Consider the following 21,202-nt stretch of genomic DNA (forward strand, 5'->3'; position numbering starts at 1 on the left):
CGCCTGGGCTGATGGCCACCCCGCGGGGACATCGGCTTCCCTGCCGCCCTGCCCCGGCACAGGCCTGGCCTGGAGCCTGGGTGTGCCACGGCCGCCTGGGGGAGGCCCTATGGGGGCAGAAATGGCCGGTGGTGGAGGGAAACTGAGGCACGGGGCAGCTGGGACCCCACAACCCCAGCGTGGGAGCCAGGAGATGGGGCGTCACAACAGGTAAGGGGATGTGGGGACACGAAGGCATGGGGAGAGGCCACCCTCCCTGCATCTCACAGCCCCAAAACTCCCTCACACCCACCCCCCATCATGCCCCAGGAGCACCCAGCCCATCCCAGCCTCACCAGGACTTTATTGGGTACCAGCATCAGCCCCAACACCCCCATCCATGGATCCCCCCAACACCTGCAGCCCCACGGGGGCAGAGGGGACCCTACACCAGCAGGGAGAAGGCACCAGTCAACCCCTCCGTGGTGGGGGGACATCCCAAATGCCCACCCCCTGGAGCCAAGCACACGCCAGCCCACCCAAGGCCCCTTGTCCCTGACACGAGTGGCACATGGGCCCTGGGTGAAGGCTCCACCATAAATAAGCATTTAAATTAATTAAATTAATCTGCACCACCAAAGGGCCCTGGCATACCCCGAAGCCAAGCACCCCAGGGTGCCCCCGCCCAGGGGGGCTGCGGGGACGAGTCCCTACACCAGCACTAAGGCACAGGACAGGGCCGCCAAGTAAAAAGGAAATTAAAAAAAAAAAAGGGAGGGGAATTAAATATTTGGGGGGAGGTCCAGGGCAGGCAGGAGGCAATATCAGCCTCCAAAGGCTCCCATTCCCTGGTGGGAGGGGGTCCAGGACCCCCAAAATCAGCCCCTCAGCAGGGCCTTCGTCAGTGTATGAGGGAATTAAGGGAAAGAGAATGTCCAGGGCAAGGGCTCCTGCCCTGACTCACCCCCTCAGGCCCGCTGGGAGGGAGGATCCCCCTACCCTAAAAATCCCCTCCAAGTCCTTGGTAGCTTCAGTGTGTCAGTAGAAAAGGCGCTGGGGCACGGCCCTGCCAGGCTCCCTGCGCCCCACAAGAGCTGCCCCACCCAGGGACCCGCGGTCCAGCGCGGCCCCAGCCCCAGCCCTGCTCCGACAGTCCCAGGGCGCGGTGGTGGCGGCGACAAGGATGCTCTGCCCTCGGTCACTCTGGCCACGCCAGCGCAGTGTCCCCTCACTGCAGGGGACGCTGTCTCCTCGTCCCGGGGCCGGTGTCCCTGCGCAGCCCCGCCGCCCTCAGAAGTAGGTGAGGTTCTTGACGAGTCCCAGCTCCAGCATCCGCTTGATGGCCACGGCCTCGTGGGACACATTGTGCTCCGACATCTGCGGGACAGGGAGCAGGGGGTGAGGCCAGGGTCTGGTGAGGAGGGGCCACACGCTTTGCTTCCACTCCTCCCACCTTGCCCACCCCACCAGCGGGGACTTCAGCCCCCCAAAAGCAGGGACGGAGCCCTCCCCACCCTGTCCATGCGCCCCTCTCCTCACACATAAACTGGGGATGGATCCAACTCTCCGTGCCTCCAAAGACATTTGGCTGCTGAGACAAGTTGGATGATGACCACCCAAAGGTGGACTTCAACATCCACCATGGGAGTGGAGCGAGAGGGAAGAGCCTCCCACACCATTCAGCATCCTGGCACTGCTCTCCTGGGCTGCCATCCCCCATCCTGGGGGAAAAATGGGGGGAACATGGACAAAACTGTGGGGCAGATACTTACAGCCATGGACTTGAGCGTGATCTGTTCGTAGTAGTGGATGGTTTGCTTCTTGTTGGCCGAATCGGGGTAGCCAAAGCCCGCGATGTGCACCAGGTCACAGAAGTGCAGTGCCAAGGTGATGGCCAGCAGCCCCGTGGTGGGCTTCTGGGGGACAGAGAGCCACAGCCTTCAGGGAACTGCACGGGGACAGGCTGTCCCTCCTCAGAGGGTGCAGGGGGACCAGCCATCCCCACCCCTTACCTGCTTGACCTTCCGTGGCTGCTTCATGGGGAGGTTGAGCAGTTTAGCAGCAGTTACTTCCATGTAGTAGGGGTTGAGGACGCGCACTTGCTCCAGGTTGGCGTCCCAGATCAACGGGGGCTGTTTCCAAAACCCTTTCCGAACCTGCAAGAGGTCAGATGTCCCCAGGCATGGGGTGGCAGGACAGTTGGAATCTGGAGCAGCCAGGGAGGGGTTGGACCCGGTTCCCCACCACGCTCACCCTCTTCTTGTCATTGAGGATGGCCTCCATCCACTGGAAGTCCATGGGCTTGAAGGCCACGAGCACCAGCAGCGTGTCGGGGTTGTTATCGGTCCGGGGGTCAAAGTGGGCCGACTCCGGGTAGAAGAGGCGCATGGTGGTCTTGGAGCCCACGTCCTGCTCATAACCATGGACCGGGGCGTTGTTCAGCCTTTGGGACATCACAGGGGTCAGCCCCAGCTGCGGGTGGCACTGGGGAGGGAGCGGTGGGCCGGGCCCAGGGCTGTACCTGATCACGACATCGTAGGTGTTGATGGTGTCCCCCATGGAGCTGTTGCGGAGCCGGTGGCCGTTGCCCACCACCGCACACCTCCGGCACTTGAGGCTGCGAGAGAAAACCCCATCTCAACCAGGCCCCTTCTGAAACCGGGGTGATTTTAACCCCCATGTTGTCCAGTCTCCAAACCTCCCCGTGCTCCATCCACCACCCCTGGGGTTGCAGAGGTTCATTTTGCCAAATCCTGGGCCCACAACAGACAAATTCCAACCATGCCCCAAGAGAGCAACGATGAAGAAAAAGAAAGAAAAGCCCCTAAACCCACCCCGGTGTTACCTCCGGATGCTCTCAGGCAGGGAGTAGTGGGTGATGGACAGCAGGCGCAGGAGGACGTCTTCTGCAAAGCAAGGGCAAGGACAAGGTGAGGAAGGCGAGGAAGGCAGCTCCTGCCTGGCACAACACCCTGGGTGCTGCCCCGTCCCTGCCGAATTTGCTCCTGCTGTTAATCCTGGTTTCAGGCAGATAATCCGTTGCTGGGGCTTAGTAAAATCTGGCCCACCCTAAACTCTTTCAGAGGCACCGTGTGCACCCAGGGTGAGGAGACAGGCACTGCAGAGTCTAAAAACCAAGAAAATAGCTTGGGAATAGTCCCCAGCAAAATCAACCTGCTGCTGTCTTTAGGCAAAGGGAAGTTGAAACCCCAGGAGCAGCAGGAGGACGGACAGACAGAGCCCATGGAGCGCTGCTGGCCTTACCGCTTCCCTTGGTGCCGTAGGGCAGCTCGTAGAGCGACGGCGTCTTCACCCAAAAATAGTCCTTCAGCTGCAAGAAGAGCGGGTGGTCCCTCGTGTAGCTGCCAAGGAGCAAAGGGCCAGTGAGACTGGGATCGGGGATGGCAAAAGGAGCGGGGTTCTGGCTCTGCATCCCCCCCCCACTCCCTGCTTCCAGCCCCAAAACTCACTTCCCGATGAGCTGCGCCGCTTTCTTTTCCACCTCCCCCAGGGGACACGTTGTCTTGTTGTTTTCTTGCACAGGGAAATAAAAGCTGTGAAGGAAGAGGTTAATTAAATCAAATGATGCCTGTTCCTCTGCACACCCCTCCTGGCAAAAGGGGCTCCAGCACCCCCAGGCAGCCCCACTGTGGGATTCAACCTGTGAGAGATTTCCAGCCGGGTTTAAGGCCAGCACTGCCTGGGTATTTATCTGCTGGGTTTGCAGCCTTGCATCAGAAGAGGTCTCCCTTGCTCTGCTCATGAACCTCACCCTCTGCTTTCCCCATCTCCACCAGCATCGCTGGCACTGGCAAGAGAGCGGGATTTTCCCATCCTCCCGGGCTCAGATAAGCACCAGCATTTGCAAAAAGCCCCACACGCACTGAGGAGGAGCCTCGTTTGTGTCCCCCATTCTCCAGCAGCAGCCGAGGATGCTGCCACCTCCCCAGCCCTCTGGGATCCAGCCAGACACTGCTCTGGCATCCCTGTGCGGGATGGGGGGCAAGGAGCAGCCTCCCGGGAATGAGGGAAAGGGCAGGAGATCCTTTAAACTTGAGTAAGAAGCACTCACAGCTGTGTGTACCTGTCTTCCCGGTAGATCGAGTACCAAACCATCACCAGAAACAGCGCCAGCACCCCGAGGATCTTCCCTCCTGCATGCCCAGAGGGGAGAGGGAGAGAAGAACCACTGTCAGCTGTGGGGTTTGGATAGTTGGATGTGGGGTCCCACAGCATCCCTGGCTAGATCCAGGGTGGCAGACCCTTCTCCTCGGGGAGCAGCGTTGGCTGGCACCGCGCCCCAGAGTGGAACAGCTCCAAGATGAGCCAGGTGGTTTTGTCCCAGGTTTAAAAGCCACCGTGGCATTTCTGTTTCCTCCTGCCTGCATCAAAGCTCAGGCAAATATCCCTTTTTCCACGCGCCTCCACCCCATTTTTGTGCCACAAAGTCCAAGGGGTTCCAGGTGCCCAAGCCTAGAGATCAAGGTCCTCAAAACCACCCTCCCTGCCACAACTTTCTCTGGTGATACCCCAATTCTCCCTCACTCAACTGGAACCACAGAGAAGCAGCACCCAACCCCCAGATTTCCAAATGCAAATTCCCCAGGCTCCCCATCCCTGCTTGGACAGAGGCAGATGGGACCCCCCCATGGGACTCACGAGACTTGTTGATCATTTTTATCAGCAGGAAAGGGATCAGGCGAGGGCCGGAGCTCTCATCGCTGGTCACCTGCAGCAGGAAAACAGGGAATGGCATCGGATCAGGGCAAAACCCATCGGAGCTGACCCCAAAACCCCATCCAAGAGGCCCCACCCCCTGCTTGCCCATCTGCATTTGCGGACGAGCAGGTGCAAGGGTTCCCCAAGGGATTTATTTATTTAAATTCACATTTCTTTGCTGCGAAAAGGTTGGTTTAGAGAGCTTATCAAAGCCAGGCAAGTGGCCACCTTCCCAAGGAGCTTCAGCCCTACAGGTTAAAGGCCAAAGGGAAAAAAAAGGAATTAGAGAGGAAAAACAAGCCCCCAGTGGGGTTTCAACCACAAAATCCCATGGCGGGAGACTTTAAGCCCATCTTAAGCATCCATCTGGCACCAGCAGGTACAAAGTCCAACGTGCCACCACAAAGCCAGTCAGAAAGGACAGGAGCAGCCGAGCAGGATCAAACCGAAGAGCACCACGTACTTGGGGAACATTCAGCGCCTTGGATGCACCCATCCCGGCCCAGGGAAAGGAGGTGCCACAAGCTCAGTGCCCACGCAAACGCTGCCCAGGGAAGCGGGGCCACTTTTTTCCTCCTTCGAAACCTCTCGCTCCTGGAATAAGGAGCAAAGAGCCCTGGTTGGACCCATCCCGGGATCGGCTTATCCCATCCCGCCAGGACACGGCAAGGACGGAAAATGAACTTACCAGGTGGGAGAAGCTTTGGGGTAGAGGGGAGGCTTTGCTCCCGGGGTGAATCCTGCTCTAAGCCAGGCTCAGGTTTGGGTTTGGCTTTGCCACGCGGTAACGGAGCTCATCCGGGATCTGACTAGCCACTTCTCGGTGTGTTAAATGCCAGCCAAGGGGCTGGGCCATCCAGTCTTTCCATCAGAGCCAGCCCATCACAGTCTCCAGGGATCAGTCACCACCTCATCCCTTTCCTGCCCAAGGAAGTGCCGCTAACAGTCCCAACACCTGCCAACCCCACAGCCTCACCCAGCCAAGGAACGGCCAAGAACACCAGGTTTGGGGGCAAAAATGTGTCAAGAATGAGGAAGAATGGGACGAAAGATGGTCCCACAAGAGCCAGGCTCTTCCCTTCCCTTCCCTGTCACCAGCATCTGAAGTTAAAATGGCAGGAGAGCAATTAATTAAAAAGGGAAGGAAGGGCAATTAAAAGGCAATTAAGGACAATTAAACCACACTCAAAGCAACTGGACAGGACACTAGAAAAAGAAAATTGTGTCCATTTGACAGCAGAGGGATGGGGACAGGTGAGGTGGTCCCCTAGGAAAGCACCTCTCTCCCTCTGACCCGCTTCTCCTTCATAAAACATGGATAATTGTGCCTCACTATCACCTGGAGCACCCAGGAAGGGGAAGCAACCCCCCATCCCACTTCACACCCTGGCTCTCATCCTGCATCCATATTTCTGGCTCAACAAACCCCTCCTGTTTGGGAAGATGAAGCCCATAGCTGGATCTTCAAGGGTGGGAGCATCCAGGGAGGAGGCACTGAGAGGGTCTCACCCCTTTACATGTTACAATTGCTTGGAAAAAGTAAAATTAGGGGAAGGTAAAAAGCAGCTTGTGCTTCCTGGGGGGTTTTGTTCTTAGCAAAACTGACCACAAAAGCCCCGAGGGGAAATCCACTGCCACAGCTGGAGGCTGGGGGTGCTCCTGGGGGGCCTGAGTACCCCTGTTCACCCAGGGCTGGGAAACTGCTGGGCATCAGGACCTGATTTTAGCACCAAATTGACCTCCCAGCTTCATCCTTGGGTGCCAAAACACCCAACCAAGCGCACTGTGCCCCTCCCACCGCTGAAGACACTGGGAAAATCCACTCTGCCCACAATGTTTGCCTTTACATACCAGCTTCTTTAAAATAATATTTTTTGACAGCTTTATGATCTTTTCCCAGGCTTGTACGCACAAGCTGGGCCTGATGCAAAGCTTATCTCAGGCAAACACAGCAAATAATCCCTGAGGAGATGGAACCTTGTTTAGTGAAGCGTTCAGGGAATGCAGAGCAAAACAGAGCACACCCGGCTGCCCCCGCGCCCGTGGTGCCTCTGGAATGAGTTCAAGCTCCCCACAGCCCTCCCAGATCCACAGCCCAAACCACAGCAGCTGCTGAAAGCAAGAAGGTCTGAACACCCCGAGCCAGGCCCTGTGTCCTCCTCACAGGGCTGCTGGAGGGAGCGATGCCAAAGGGTCCTGCTGGTTCCCACAGCATCCCTGGTCCTGCAGCATCCCTGTCCCATCACAGCACCCTCAGAGCACCCTCTGAGTGTCCCTGTCCCATCACAGCACCCTCAGAGCCTGCAGCATCCCTGTCCCATCACAGCATCCTCAGAGCCCCCATGACATCCTCAGAGCCCTCCCACAGTATCCCCAGTCCTGCAATATCGTTGCTCCTGCAGCATCCCTGGTCCCTCACAACGTCCTCAGAGTCCCCTCCCACTGGCATCCCCATCCCACCACAGCATCCTCAGAGCCCCCACTGGTATCCCCATCCCACCACAGCATCCTCAGAGCTCCCACAACATCCCCGTCCCACCACAGCATCCTCAGAGCCCCCACTGGCATCCCCATCCCACCACAGCATCCTCAGAGCCCCCACAACATCCCCATCCCACCACAGCATCCTCAGAGCCCCCACAACATCCCTGTCCCACCACAGCATCCTCAGAGCCCGTGCAGCATCCCCCAGATCCCCCAACACGGCCCCCTCCCCAAACCATGCCCCCTGCATCCCACACGGCAGGGAGAGACTCAGCACTCGTTGGGATGAATCTCCACTCCCCCGGGGTCGGTCCAGGGCATCGCCTGCCCTGCCAAGCCCTGAAGCTGGGGGGAAAGTCCCAGCTGGATTCAGCTCCCCACATCTGGAAGAAGTGTCTGGAAAAGCCCCTCTTTGATGTCAGAGGATGCACCCCCACAGCACCCCCGGCTGTGATTATCGCTGCACAAAGGATTCAGAAGCCCCACGGCCCATTCCCCCTCTCCCACTCCCTTCCCCACCCTGTGTTCTGGGAAAGCCCCATCCCAGGATGCTGCAGAGGCAGCTCAGTTCCAAGCTTCACGGAGTTTCCTTGTCTACCTCTGACCTGGAGCAGGGTTTTGCCTCCCAGTTTCACCACATCCCCCGGGAGATGCCAGCAGCATCCATCAGGACCAACCCTCCTGCCAGGGGGGGAAACTCAGGGAAGTTCATCCCTGTACCTCTATCCATCCATTCCCATCTCCCCTCATGGCCTCAACAGCTCCAGCATTTCCAGATTTAAGTCATGTCAATCCACAAAGTGGCAGCAGGCAGCTGCCAAGCTGCTCCCAGCCAAAAAAAAGGAAAGGAAAAAATGGAATTTGAAGGCATGGAACAAGCACAGAGGTGGGGAGTGGTTATAAATTCCCCCACGCCATCCCAGCATGGATGGATGGTGATCCCAGGCCATCCTGGCAAAGCATCAAGGACCAGCAGGCCATGCAGCAAAAACTCTTGGTACTTTTGTGTTTCCATGGTAACCTATGGATTGGGAAAAGCATGACATGAGATGAGGACACCTCTCCTATGCTCCCATCGTCCCATCCCACATGCCCACGGGACACAGAGCCACCCACTGCCTGGTCCAGCTTCCCTGGGGAAGAAGGATGCTCACTGAAAAACAAGCATCTCCAACAGTTTATCCAAAAATAAACGTGTCTTTATTTTTAACTGGAGGAGAGTTGGACAGCACCCGAGGAAGGGATGCAGCAGCAGTGGGAACCAAAGGGAGACAGACAGACAGACAGCCAGGACAGCACAGACCCCTCCAGTCCCAGCCAGACCATCTCTCCCGAGCTTTCCAGGCACACGGAGCTCTCGGGGATCAGCAGGGCAGATCCTGCGCTCCCTGGAGGACAAAAACCAGGATCGGCCCCACAGGAGCAGTTTGCAGCCCTGGGATCTTCCATGCCCCCATCTCATGGGTGTTCCAGGCTGGGATTGCCGGAGGAGCCCAGCAGATGCCGGCCCGGCCGCGCCTGCCCCGGCACAACCATCGCGTGCCGGAGCCTGAGCACAACCTGGGAGGCGGCCGGGGGCGATCCTGCAGGGAAAGGATCCAACTGCAGGCACTGCCTGGGCTTGGCAGAGCATCAAAGCCACCCAAATCCCCAGCCTGGCATCCCAAACCTTCCTCGCCCCGGCTGCTGCGAGCTCCCGGTCCTCAGGGAATTTTTTTCCAAGCTGGGAAGAGAATCCTTGTGGGATCGCAACAACCAAAAGGCAGCAGGGTCTGGATCTGAGGCCCCTCCAAGAGGTGTTGCATGGGATGGGGATGCTGGCAGGGAAACAGGGACACCACAAAGGGACCAGGGATGCCAAAAACCACCGAGCAGAGCAATGTCAAGAGCAGGAGCTGCAGTGCCGTGGGCTGGGGGGATGAAGAGGGTCATGAGGACACAGCACTGCAAAAATCAACTCCACTGGACATTGGGCACAGCCCCACAGAGGGCATGGAGCCGGCCCAGCCCATGCAGTGGTAGCCACATTTATCCTATTTTAAGAGCCCTTCGAGTCACTTTAAAGGAATCTTTAAAGGAATCTTAATTGCCTCTTAACTCGGAGAGGCAGCGCTGTTTCCTTAGCCGTGGTATCCCAGGCACACAGTAACCCAGCCAAAGATTTAAGATAGGGGAAAACAACCCCTCGTTGGCATGTGAGTCTTAACAAAACATTTACCCATGACCAGGCTGCAATTTTCAAGGTGGCAACAGCGCATAAGCTCAGGTACAACAAGTATTTCCACAGTGGCAGGTCCTTGGGACAAATCCAGGCTGCTTCCGCCTTCCCATGGCACTGTTGGTTTTAATGTGCTCCAGAGCGATTCAGACCAGCACTGCCTCCACCCTCTCCTCTCCCCCTATATTTTTTTTAATCCTTGCAGCAGAAAAAACGCAGGGATGGGGACACAAATCCCTTCCTACAGCCCCAAAACACCGGTGGTGTGGGTACACCTGATGAGCTCTGGGGTAACCCCAGGCCATCGTGGAGCTACAGTTAAGCTACAATATTAGAGATTATATATTATTATTAATATTATATAGGTTTAATCACTCTTTTGCTATTTAAAACACTAAAATAAAGACCCTTTCTTGCTGTCTGCACCTTGCTACACCCTGGAGGTTATGGCCGAGCTGCTGAAGAGAGCAGAGCCACCCACGGGGTGACAAGCCCCTGCTGAGGAGACGAGGGCAGTGCTAATGTGACCTGGGGGATTTCATCCCCCATCCCCTGACATCGATCCAGCCTTACCCTTCTCCTACCTGCCCCATCCAGCCCCCTTTTGGTGCCACTGTCACCTCGGTGCCATGTTTACTCTCCGGTATCTCCATCCCCAGGGATCATCCAGGGATGCAGGCAGCAACGGCAAAAGCAGCTATGGCAACACAGCTTTGAACCCGTGTTTTGGGCTAAATCCCCCCAAAAAGCAGCAGAAAAGGGGAAGCAGCGAGCTGGGGGTGCAGGCAGGGTGCTGGCAGCCTCTTCCCGCTCTCCTGGGAGCAGCAGGCAGAACATCCCCAGGGAGCACCACTCTCTTACAGTTCTGGAAGGTAAAAATTAAACCTTGGAGATGCTGCGGCCCATCCCCAACCCAAACTCAAGCAATGCCCCAGCTCTTCGGGGAAAAGGGGTGGGAAATTAAGGGATATCAAGGAACTCAAGGGCTGAGTTATCCTGCAGGCAGCTCCTGCTCCCAGTGGCTTTTGACTCCAGGGGTCCCCTTTCAGGGGCTCAGAAGCCGCTTGCAGTCACTGCCCCCCTCGCAAGGCTCATGTGCAACCTTAACTCGCTGGCCCCGTGGTTTCCCTTCCGTTTCCTGTTTTGCACCGGATTCAGAGGAGTGGAACCCCCAGAGCAACGCCACATCCGATCTGGTCAGCCCCAAATCCCGTGCCTTCTTCTCTGCTCTTTTCTCCCATGCACAGACGGAGATTCCCAGGAAACAACCCAGCCCATCACTCTGCAGCCTCAGCATCACCTCAGTGCTCCGTTAACGCACGCAGGGAGGAGGATTCCCATCTCAGGGAGACCTTTTCCTGCATCCTCAGCAGCGGGAGAGGCTGAAGCCGGTCCTAGCGGGGCGGGGATAAGCTGGCAGCAAGTCACGGCTACTTACGGCCCGTTCCTCTTGGTCCAGGCGGAGCAGGCAGGAGCTCGGCGGGATCTACGGGGCCGTCCTCTCTTCCCCTAGGAGAGGGAGAAGGGAGAACATCCTTAGGGCTCCAGCCACCCACAGCGGCAGGGCAGCCATCCCCTTCGGAGGATCCGCGGACCCCGATGGATCTCCGCCGAGAGGAGCCAGCCCCGGGGGAGCGGGAGCAGCGCCCCGACGAGCCGGCACACGTCGCACAGATGTCTGAGCTCTCCGAAAAGCCACCCACCTCCGAAAAGCCACCCACCTCCCACCCACCTCAGCCGGCACCGGCAGCCCCAGGGCCGGGCTCGCAGCCGCCCTTAAGGAGGAGGTGTGGCCGATCGGAGCTCAGACCTCGCCGCAGCCTTCCCCACCACCTCTCGGCCTTTCACACCGAAATCCCCTTCCGTGAGTCACTCGGACTTTTAGGAAGACCCCACGAGACGGAGCGGTGCCCTTCCCCAAAGGGAATGGGAACGCAGCTTTCCTGCCCTCCTGCCTAGAGAACACTCCTTATTCCCGCGTCTCTGGCATCTTTTCCCCCCAAACTTTCCAAACTGCAAATCCTAGCCCAGCACTGTAATATGCTGATGATTCGGGGGAGGAAAAGCCCTGCCGAGAAACCACGGCACACACAGAAACCCTCCTGCCACGCTGCCGCTCAGAGAAAGCCTCCCTGCTCTGCATCCCAAGTAATGTTCCCAGATAGGGGAAAACGAGCCAGCCAAGTGGAGCAAGTGGGAGAATGAGGCAGGCAGGTGGAGCGAGCCCGCTGCTACCCCAGTGAGCCCCTGGGCCCCAGCTTTGCTCTTCCCCTGTGCCAGCGGGATGGATGGGGTGTGGTGGGAGTCGCGGCTCTCCCCAGAAAAGCACACGGGAAGGAATGTCAGCTCATCTCAGTGCAAGAAACGGTGATGCAGGTGAGGAAGACAAGCCTCTCTCAGCTGCTCCTCAAGCCCTGGCAGGAAAGGTGCTTCCAAGGGGAAGCTGTGAAGGGCCGGAGGTTTCCTCACCTCTCTCCATCTCCTCCAGCCCGGAAAAGCAGAGATGAGAGAGGTGTGAGCCTTCCCCACAGCATGCTCCGCTCTTAATATCCCATTAATTTAACAGAGGGTTACATCCTTGTCCAAGGGGTGAGGAAGGAAACCAACCAGCAGCCTGAGATGGTTTCTCATGGATACTTCTCGCCAGGGATCACACTTTCTGGACATGCCCTGGGATGACAGGGATGGCTCCACCCCAGTGTCACACCTTCCCCCTCCACCCAAAGAACCTTTGCTTCCTCCTTCCATCACCGTTTGCCTTGGGGAGCGATTAATCCCTACGGCTCAGCAGCCAAACCAGATGCATTTGGGGCCACAAAATCCACCTTTGGCACCAGGGTCTTTCCAGAAGCCCCGAATCCACCAGAGCATCCGACATTGCTGCCTCTGACAAGGAGCCTTTTCATTTAGAGCTGTGAATTATAGGATCCACTAACAAGGTTAAACTCTCCCTGGGGAGCTCCTGCCAAAGCGCTCCATGGCTCGGCATCAGCCCCTGCCCGTGGAAATGAGGATGAGGATGCTCGGAGCTGCCTGGGGGTTCCAGGAGGATCCTGCAGCCCTGGATGAGCAGGAGACCGCAATGCCTTAAAGCACATCGGCCAGGCGGGATCCTGGTGGATGCGAGGTCTTGCCCTAAGCTGGTCTTTCCAGCTCTACTGGAAGAGCCAGGAGCTGGATTGCTGCCGCTCTTCCCGGGGTTGTTTTCCAGCTGCCTGAGTGGTTTCCCTGCCGTGAGCCGATGCAATCGGTCGTTCCCAGCCCAAGGTCCAGAAAAGTCCCATCACAGCTCCAGCATCCACCAGGTCAGGAGCTGCTGTCTCCAGCACTCGCCGCAGGCAGCTCAACCCATCCGGCAGCTGCTCCCAGCAGGAAATGAACGTCGCGTATCCCAGAGCCCTCAAGAAACCCTAAACAAGCTGGATTTTGCTCCTTTCCTTCTCCAGCTGTGCTGCTGGCCTCAGTTTCCTCTCCTGCCTATCAGTTTAATCACTTAAATAACAATTTCCAAATTTGAAGTGGGAAAAGGCACCTTCTGCCCACTCCCCAGCATCTCCCTCCAGGATGCTCATGGCTTTGGGCAAAAGAAAACAAAACCCCAACGGGCACATCCCTTCTGTGTTAAAGACTAAAGCCAGCCAGAATTGGCCTTCCAAGGGGCTCAGCCCCAGTGCAGGAGCATCCCGGCAGGAACGGATATTCCAGAGGCAGGAGGGGACACACACAGGGCAGGGATGAGCCTCCAAATTCCTCCTGTCATCATCCTCCCCATCGAGGACCAAATCCCCCCAGGGCTGTTAAAATAGAGGAGGGGGAGATGGAGACTGAGAGACCTGCAGCGAGGCAGCCGTCCATCCGTCCGTCCCTCGGTGCTCCATCGCCAGCGCCAGCCTCCCTCGGTTAAAATTACTTCCTGAGGGGGGAGAGAGCAAAAGCCAGGCTGGGAGGGGAATAAAATCCAGGTGAGCTCATCCTCCTCCAGAGAAAACATCTCCAGTTGGCACCAGCGAGGTGTTTCCAAGCCCGGCACATCCCTCACGTCACCCCAGCCGCTACAGCCCCGGGACCAGCAGCTTATTCATTCAGCAAGTATTTAGTGGGAGATAATCCAGCCGCTTCCCAACCTTCCTTTGGCCGGGCCAAAGGTGTAATTCCAGTGTGGGAATTACTCTTTGGGAAGAGGTTTCGCAAATGGTCATCCCAGTGGATGCTCCCTGTCCGAGACAGCACGAAAGAGCCACCACCGGCAGAACCTCCCATCCTCCATCCTGTGTTTCTTTAATTCTATTAATCATTTATTGAATGTATGAAACTATTTTATTAAAAATGAAATAATTCAATAAATCTATTTCTATCAAACCCCTGAGAATGGGAAGAAAAGCAAAGCTGCCCAGCCAAGCCGGATTATCCAAAGCAGCGACTGACCTAAAAATAAACCACGGCTATTTAAAGATGAGCCTCCCACAATAACCACCCCCCACCCCAAAAAAAATAAAAGGAAAAAATAGACATTTTTCCAAGCTGGGGTGTTGAGCATCACCCACCACACCAAAAAAAAAGCCTATTTTGGGTTCATTTCCTAGCACAAGTCTGCACTTCCAAGAGAACAGCATCCCCAGACTCAATGCTGCTGATTTCCAGACACCCCATGCAAATAAATAATTAAGATTTAAAGCTGTGTTTGCATAATACAGATAATCTGTCGATTTAACTTGTAAACGCAGCGGGAATTAAGCAGCAATGTTGTTAATTAGGCAGCAAAGGGGCCTGGGAAGCCCCAGCTCCAGGGCAGATGCCCATGGACCACGAGGATGCTGAAGAAGCAGGGGGATGCAGGGCTTTGGCAGCGGGACCAGGTGCTGGGGCGGGTGCCATGGTGTCAGGGCTCCAAAACATTGTGTTCATCCATATTTTAACTGAAAATCCCCCCCAGCCCTTCCCCAGGAGCTGCCCAGCCCTTCCCACCCTGCCTGCACCACCCAAGCCCTCGAGGCCTGCCGTCACCCCACGAGAAAAAAGGGCAGTGGAAAAGGAGCCCGGGGTGAGATTTCTGAGGACAAATCTCATCTTTTTGTTGCATAAAGAGCCTGCTCTGACAGCCGGGCTCTTGGCAGCCCTCAGCTCCCCCACCCAAAACACCAGACCCCGCCCAGGAGCGAAACCTGTTGAGCCCGAATATGCCCGAACAGACAGTTCTTTGTGATTCTTTTTTTTTTTCCCTTCTATTTTTTGGTTTGGAAGCAGCACTGGTGATCGCACAGGGATGGGCCCGAGGATTTCCCAGCCCTTGGCACTGCTCCTGATGCCTTGTTTGAAGGCAGCACCACGTTTAACCCCTAATGCCCCTCACTGCCCTTCACTTCTGACACCATCCCACCTCCCACACCCTGATCCTGTTCTGTCCTGCATCCCCAAAGTCCACTTGCATCCCCCCTCTCTGCATTTTTCTCCCTCATTTCTCTCTTTCCACCTCATTTTTCCCCTCAAGGCTTCGGTGCTTTCCACCATTCCCAACACAGACAGGTCTGATCCATCCTCATGCCACAAAATCCCACCCACACACCACAACCCAGGGTGGTCAGATGAGCCCCACAGCCACAGAGCTGCTGTGCTGGGGGTTTAGTCCTCATCCAGGGGTGTTTTATGATCCACGGCGGGAATGCTGGGCTGGCTGGGTGCACAGAACATCAGCAAAGCCCCAGAGCAGCGTTTAAGACTCCTCAACTCTTGCTCAGCACTCTCCTGCCTCGGTTTCCTGCCATTTCGGGGCTCATGGAAGCTCTGCCCCATTGGCAACGCGGGCAGGGGGTGCAGCAAGGGAGCCCAAACCCCAAACTCCATCCCAGCTCATTTATCTACATTTTAAAAGAAATTTTAAAACCACCCGATGTCGCAAGCAGCTCAAACCCCGGCGGAGGATCCACCCCGGGGCTCCGGCTTGTGCAACACCGCGGGGTGAGTTCCAACCTCCCGCCGCTGGCATCAAGCTCTGGTTAAAAAATTAAGGCTCGGCTTACTCAGCCCGGCCGGATATCGGGATGTCGAATCCGGCCGGGAAAACTTCGGCGGGCTGGGGGAGACATTTTGCAAGGGGAAGAGCCGGAACAGGAATGGCATCTGGAAGCAATTGAAGGCAAGGAGCCTCTCCCTGGCGCAGCAGGGAATTCCAACGGCGTGAGCTCAGGTTAAAGCCTCCTTCACAGACCCGGGATTAAAGAGAAGAACCAAACTTCAGCACAGATCTGTGTTTTTAAACCTGCAAAACACAAGGGAAAGGGAGCCAGCTTCCTGCTTGGTCCTATCCGGACGCGGTTTGGTGATTTAGGGTCGTTCTGGCTTGTAATAAAAAGAAACCAAAACTCCAAAAAGGAGCAGAAATCTCTCCGTGGATTTGTGGATCTAACTTCTGGCGGGGTGTCAGGAGTCCTCCTTCAGCACTACACCATCCATCCCTTGGGATCACTGCATCCCACCTCCGAGCATCCCTTGCCAGCACGGGCTGCATCCCATGATGGTGCCACATCCTGGAGAGCAGCCGCAGCCTGCGCCAGCCCAAAACAGCTCCGTGCTTCTGCCAGCCCGAAGGAAAACCAGGATGGAGAGTGGCTCCTCTGGTTTTTCCGTTCCCTGACAGCCAAATGCCTTTCTCCTTCCTCCAAGGAAACTTTCCAGCCCAACCCCGGTCACATGCAAGGGGTCAGCAGCTGGAAAAGCAAGAGATTAGCAAGTACTGGGGTTTTTAGCTCTTCCCTCCCAAGAAGACACAGGGTTTTCCTAGAAAAAGCTCAATGAACACGAGGATCACAGCTGGAGGATGGAGGAGTGTGAAACAAAAGCGAGGGGAACTTAAGAAACACCAAAAAAAAGAGAACCAGAAATTGCAACAAGCAGCATGAAAGCATCAAATCATTTCCTTTCCTCACTGCAAAACCAAAACCACTCATGCAAGTGTCCCTGGTGGCAGCATATGGGGGGGTCCCAGCCTGGAATGGGATCCCAGAGGGATCCCGGTGAATCCAGGATGCCAACCTCTGCAGGAACAGGACCACATCCCTGCTCCTTACACAGCCATCATGCTACATCTGGAGAAAAAAATGAAAGGGGGAAAATAACATAAAATAATTTTTTTTTTTTTTTTTTTTAAAAAGCACAATAGGGAAAGCTGTGGAGAAGCAGATTCCATGCTGCCAGCCTGCATCAGCTCTGGAATATTCGAAGCTAAAGCAATGGGACCATCACTTCATCAAAGAGAACAAGCAGCAGAATACATGGGATTTAGAGATATTGCCAAATAATTAATTAGCAGAATTCAACCTGAGAATTGCTGCCAGCTGAAAACCCCTGAGCACAGGCATGGGGAGGGCACTGGTCTCAGCATTCCCACATCCCGCAGCCTGGCATCCCCCTCTGATGCTGGTTGCAAGAATGGGCATGACACCAGCTATGAAAATACAGGCCTGTAGACATCAGTGCAGCTGCTCCAGAGTCCCAAATGGATGCTTTCCCTCCCGGGTGGATCCTCCAGGAGGATGTTCCAATCCCAGCTGTGGAAGACACCCTACTTGCAGGTCTCCACAGTGGACATCCCTTAAAATCAGTGTCCACAGACAGTTCCTCCTTTCCTATTTACATTTGCAGAGGCATTACTCCTCAGAATTCAGTGCCTGGCTGGAGCAGCTGCTATTAACTCCCTGCCTGAAGCTGGATGAGCAAGCAGCCGTCTAATGATGCAGATAATTATGGACAGGGGTTAGGGAGAGTCCAGCAAAGCATGCTGATCCCATCCTACGGCTCATAGCAACGTGAGGAGTTCATTTAACGCTGGACACATCGTTAGGAGCCAGGGTAGGAAGAGAACACTTAAAGCATCAGTTCTATCCCTGATCCAAGGTTCTGGCCTGCCTGGGGTGTCTGTCCCACAGACAAGCCTGGGCAATCCATCACCTGCCTCCAGCAGCATCCAGAGGGAGAGCTCGGCAGAAAAGATGGGGAAGTTCAGCAGAGCTTCTTGAAAAGCTCCACCACAAGACTTTATTCAGTTTATTCATTTCCTGCCGTTTAGGGGCTCAGGGAAGCTGTGCCCCATTGGCAACGCGGGCAGAGGGTGCAGCAAGGGAGCCCAAACCCCAAACTCCATCCCAGCTCATTTATCTACATTTTAAAAGAAAATTAAAATTCTTTTAAGAGATGGACATTGGACTTGCCGAGCAGCCAGCATCAACCCACCGGGCATCACCTTACTGATCCGATGGGAGAGACGGTGTCTGAGCTGAGGAACACAAAAAAACACACCCAGAGGAAGAATTTTCCTTTGTTCTCTGCTCCCCAGAACAATAAAACACCACCAGTTCACCCTGCAAAGACCTGACATGAAAAGATCAATGGGAGAAGGTCCAGCGGGTCCTTTTTCTGCTTGTCTCGGGGCAAGCATCCTCACCTCTCCCTGGAAACAATCCTGTCCCGTGGGAGAAGAGGGCTCCAGGCACACGGAGTGGGACGGGATGGGGTTTATCCTGCACAGACGTGCCCAGATCCCGCTCCCAGCAGCTCTGTCCGCACCAGCATTGGGTGGGGGACGGGCAGGGACCCCTCCTACCCCTTTGGGATCACCAGGCTACCGGAGCACATCCATCAACCGGTCAGAGGATGCTCAAGGACGGGGGGAAAAAAAGCTCAGACGACTTAATAAATCCTCCTCAGCCCGTCGTTCCGCACGGGAGCGATGCCGTCCTGAGCCGCACACGGGGCACGTCCTCCCCTCCCAGGGCCTCCAGGAGGATTTTCCCTTCCTTACCCCGGCTCCCGGGCATTCCAATCACCCAGACCCATCGCAACGAGCCCACCCCGAGCCGCGGGGAGATGCCAGACCCTCTCTTCCCGGGGCTCTCGGGTGGGATCTCCTTCCCCGGGAGTGGCCACGGGCAGGAGCGATGCCAAAGGCCGTTTTTTCCCGGCGAGATCAGGGGGTTTGTTTTGCCGGGAATGGGGAGACAGCAGATGGAAGGGCACCGGGAGAGAGAGGGCTTTCCTCTCGCCGCTGCCCACACTCACACTTCAGGCACCGATTAATTGCGTTAATTAGAAAAATAATCATCATAATTATTTTTTTAAACCCACCAAACGTAGAAATAAAGCCACTTTTCTCCCTTCCCGATGTGCCGCGCTCGCCAGGACATCGATGCCAAAGGCGTGGGATGCACCGGTGGGGGTCCGAGCTGGGGTTATCGGGGAGTATCCCCACACCCCCAGTTTGCACCCCCCATGCCAACCCTGCCCGGGAGCTGCCAGGCGGGCAACGCTCCTGCCCTGCGCCCCCCCCAACCCCTCCAGCCCCCAAAAAACACCGGGGCTTTGCTTCCCACCCCTCTTCTTTCTGCTCAGCACCCCCCGACCCGCAAACCCGCTTTGCACACGCGGGCCCGGGGGACGCGAGGGGGCCGGGGGGACACGGGGGGACCCCCGGGTGCGGACTCACCATGGGGCGGCGCGGGGGGGCCGGGGCGGCCGGAGGATGCGGGGGGTGGGTGCGGGATGCGGGGCCGGCCCGGAGGGGCGGGCGGGGGGCGGACACGCTTGCGCACAGCGCGGGATGGGCGGCGGAGGGAGGAGGAGGAGGAGGAAGAAGGAGGGAGGGGAAGAGCATCCCGGGAGCTGAAGGCACCCGATCCCTCATCCCCGGCACAGGAGGACGACAACGCCCTCCCCGTGCCCTTCGGACTCCCCAAAATCGTGGCGCTGGGGGTAACCCCCTCCCAAGGCGACCCCGCCAAAATTGGCTCACGGCAAATTTTGGGGGGGGTGGCCAAAGCTCGTGCTACTGGAGGTTTACACTGAGCCAGGGGGTTCGCACGGTTCCCCCCTTGAACCCCCATGAGATGATGCTGGAAGCCCCATGACATTATGCTCAAAGCATCATGGGATGACAAAGGCCCCGGGAATGGCTTTGCTTAAAATCATCAACTAACATTAAGTGTTTTTCTTTTTCCCGAAAAGAAATTAATCCTCACTACAGGAATGCCCCGTGTCAGGCCACCTCGCTCTCCCACGGGATTCCATTTCCATCCCACCCCACAATACACAAAATCACCAGACAATCTTTTGAAGTTTTGTGTTTTTTTTTTTTTTTTATTCCCCTCAGAACTTTTTTTTAATTTCTGCAGTCTCAAACTCATCCCTCCTGCCCGGGGTGAGTTTTGCCAATCCCTGAGACAACATGTCCAGTGCCGATAGTAATCGATAAAATACCTGTGGGGCTGACACATCTGATTTTGCCAAGGGAACTACATCAATATTTGCAGAGAATCCTTCCCTTGTTCCTCATCCTCCTTAGGCTGGGCTTTCCTTGCCATTAAGGAGTGGGGCAGAGTTTTACTCCTGGTGACAGGCGAGCTCACGGTAATTAGGCTTTAATTGCCACGGGCTTGTAGACAATCTGGGATAATTAGTGGGGCCACAGCTCGGCAGGGATTTGCTTGAAGGATATTTTGACCCTTCAGTCTCATGGGTTCCCCTGCTTGGTTTATTGCATCTGAAAATCATAAACGGCATTCAGTGAAGCTCCAGCAATAATAATGCATCCCAAATGTCTATTTCTGCCATGCCCCCCAGACAGAATATTAAAAGAAGCTGCAAAGCTTCGCTTCCCAGGATCTTCTCAGTCCCCAGCAGCTGTGTCCTGCTGCTGATGGTGGATGGGCTCATTTTGGGGTGATGGTCTCCATCCCCAGCATCCCCCCACGGCACAGGGCAACATCAACAGGACTGGGAGCAGAATAAAAGCCCTTGCAGAGACGCAAACCAGGATCAGGGTTCTGCCTTGCCCAGACCTCTGTGCCGAGAGGTCATGGTGCCGTGGCTCGAGCATCACCAAGGTTTGCGGAATAAATGGTGATCCTATACCAAGTGTTGGACACCGGCTGTGTCCATTCCACAGGAATCTCAGGACACCTGCTTGCATCCATGGAGCAGCCAGAAGGTACCTGTGTTGCCTTGGGTGGACCCAAAAACCAGCCACGAGCTTCCTGTGGCCACCGCAGCCTCAGCAGACACCAGGGCTTTAAATCCCACCAGAAAATGGGAATATATTTGCTGCTGTAGCAGAGTGCCAGGAGCCTTCTCTGGGTGGTTAGTCACTGCTAATGACTACACCCCGCCCTAATATTTAATTTGCAAAGGATAAATTGCCAGTTGGATTAATTCAGCATGATGAGCGCCGAGTAATTTGGAGAAGAAAAGAGGGGGAAGAAACGCTGGCTGTTTGGGAAGTAAATTTGTAACGAGCTCTGCCATCACCCTTCGGAACTCACACTGATAGAAGGGTTTGGGAAACCGCAGTGCAGGACAGGACTGGTGTCCTGCCCCACTGGGCATGGGCAGAGGCTGTGCCATCCACCACACCACAGCCAAAATGCTCCCAGAAGGGTGACGAGGCCAAAGCAGGAGCCAGGCGAGCAGGATCTATTCAGAAAGGAGGAAGGGGATGTTCTCAGCCGGGCCTGCAGCATCTGCTCCAGAGGGACAAGAATGTGGCCATTCATGCCCAGCACAAGCCGGGTTTGTCCTGGATCACCTCGGGCTCACCCTTCCTCAAGCCACAGCCTGGGAATGCCATCTGGCTTTGCAGGACCTCAGTTAATCCTTTGAAGGCTCCAGATCCATCAGAATGCTTCCCCCTGACCCCTTCTTTTGGGACAGGCAGAGACAGCCTCCATCCCAGGCTCCATGGACCCCCCTGCTCTCCAGTGCAGTCTCCCAGGAAAACGACTCCTCCAGCAGGAGCCAGGCAGATGGTCTGTGGAAGAT

At 56.1% G+C, this 21,202-nt stretch overlaps 1 protein-coding gene across 12 annotated transcripts; it reads right to left on the reverse strand.

Annotated features, from left to right (window-relative positions):
• Positions 1-323: 323 nt before the first annotated feature.
• Positions 324-18,930, reverse strand: ST3GAL4 (ST3 beta-galactoside alpha-2,3-sialyltransferase 4). Of its 12 annotated transcripts, none has more exons than XM_048328595.1 (13): positions 13,234-13,340; positions 10,839-10,909; positions 5,162-5,292; positions 4,639-4,708; positions 4,064-4,133; positions 3,450-3,533; positions 3,244-3,341; positions 2,825-2,885; positions 2,501-2,596; positions 2,233-2,422; positions 1,992-2,135; positions 1,752-1,895; positions 324-1,356 (listed from the first exon to the last, which is right to left on the reverse strand). In XM_048328595.1, exons 3-13 carry the CDS (start codon positions 5,192-5,194, stop codon positions 1,270-1,272), a joined length of 1,077 nt encoding a protein of 358 aa, XP_048184552.1. In that variant the 5' UTR covers positions 5,195-5,292; positions 10,839-10,909; positions 13,234-13,340; the 3' UTR covers positions 324-1,269. The 12 variants fall into 12 exon arrangements, with proteins under 12 accessions (XP_048184552.1, XP_048184551.1, XP_048184555.1 ...); XM_048328594.1 differs by having other exon boundaries at positions 4,052-4,133; XM_048328598.1 differs by lacking the exons at positions 5,162-5,292; positions 13,234-13,340 and adding an exon at positions 18,876-18,930 and having other exon boundaries at positions 4,052-4,133.
• Positions 18,931-21,202: the final 2,272 nt, after the last annotated feature.

The sequence above is a fragment of the Corvus hawaiiensis genome, chromosome 25, assembly GCF_020740725.1.
Source record: "Corvus hawaiiensis isolate bCorHaw1 chromosome 25, bCorHaw1.pri.cur, whole genome shotgun sequence".
Lineage (NCBI taxonomy): Eukaryota > Metazoa > Chordata > Aves > Passeriformes > Corvidae > Corvus > Corvus hawaiiensis.

Coding starts and splice junctions, on each gene's coding strand:
- ST3GAL4 (XM_048328590.1), bottom strand. CDS start 5,194: ATGGGTGCATCCAAGGCGCTGAATGTTCCCCAA. Junction 4,709..5,161: donor AGGCGCTGAATGTTCCCCAA/GTACGTGGTGCT, acceptor TTCCTGCTGCAG/GTGACCAGCGATGAGAGCTC. Junction 2,886..3,243: donor CTACGGCACCAAGGGAAGCG/GTAAGGCCAGCA, acceptor CTTGCTTTGCAG/AAGACGTCCTCCTGCGCCTG.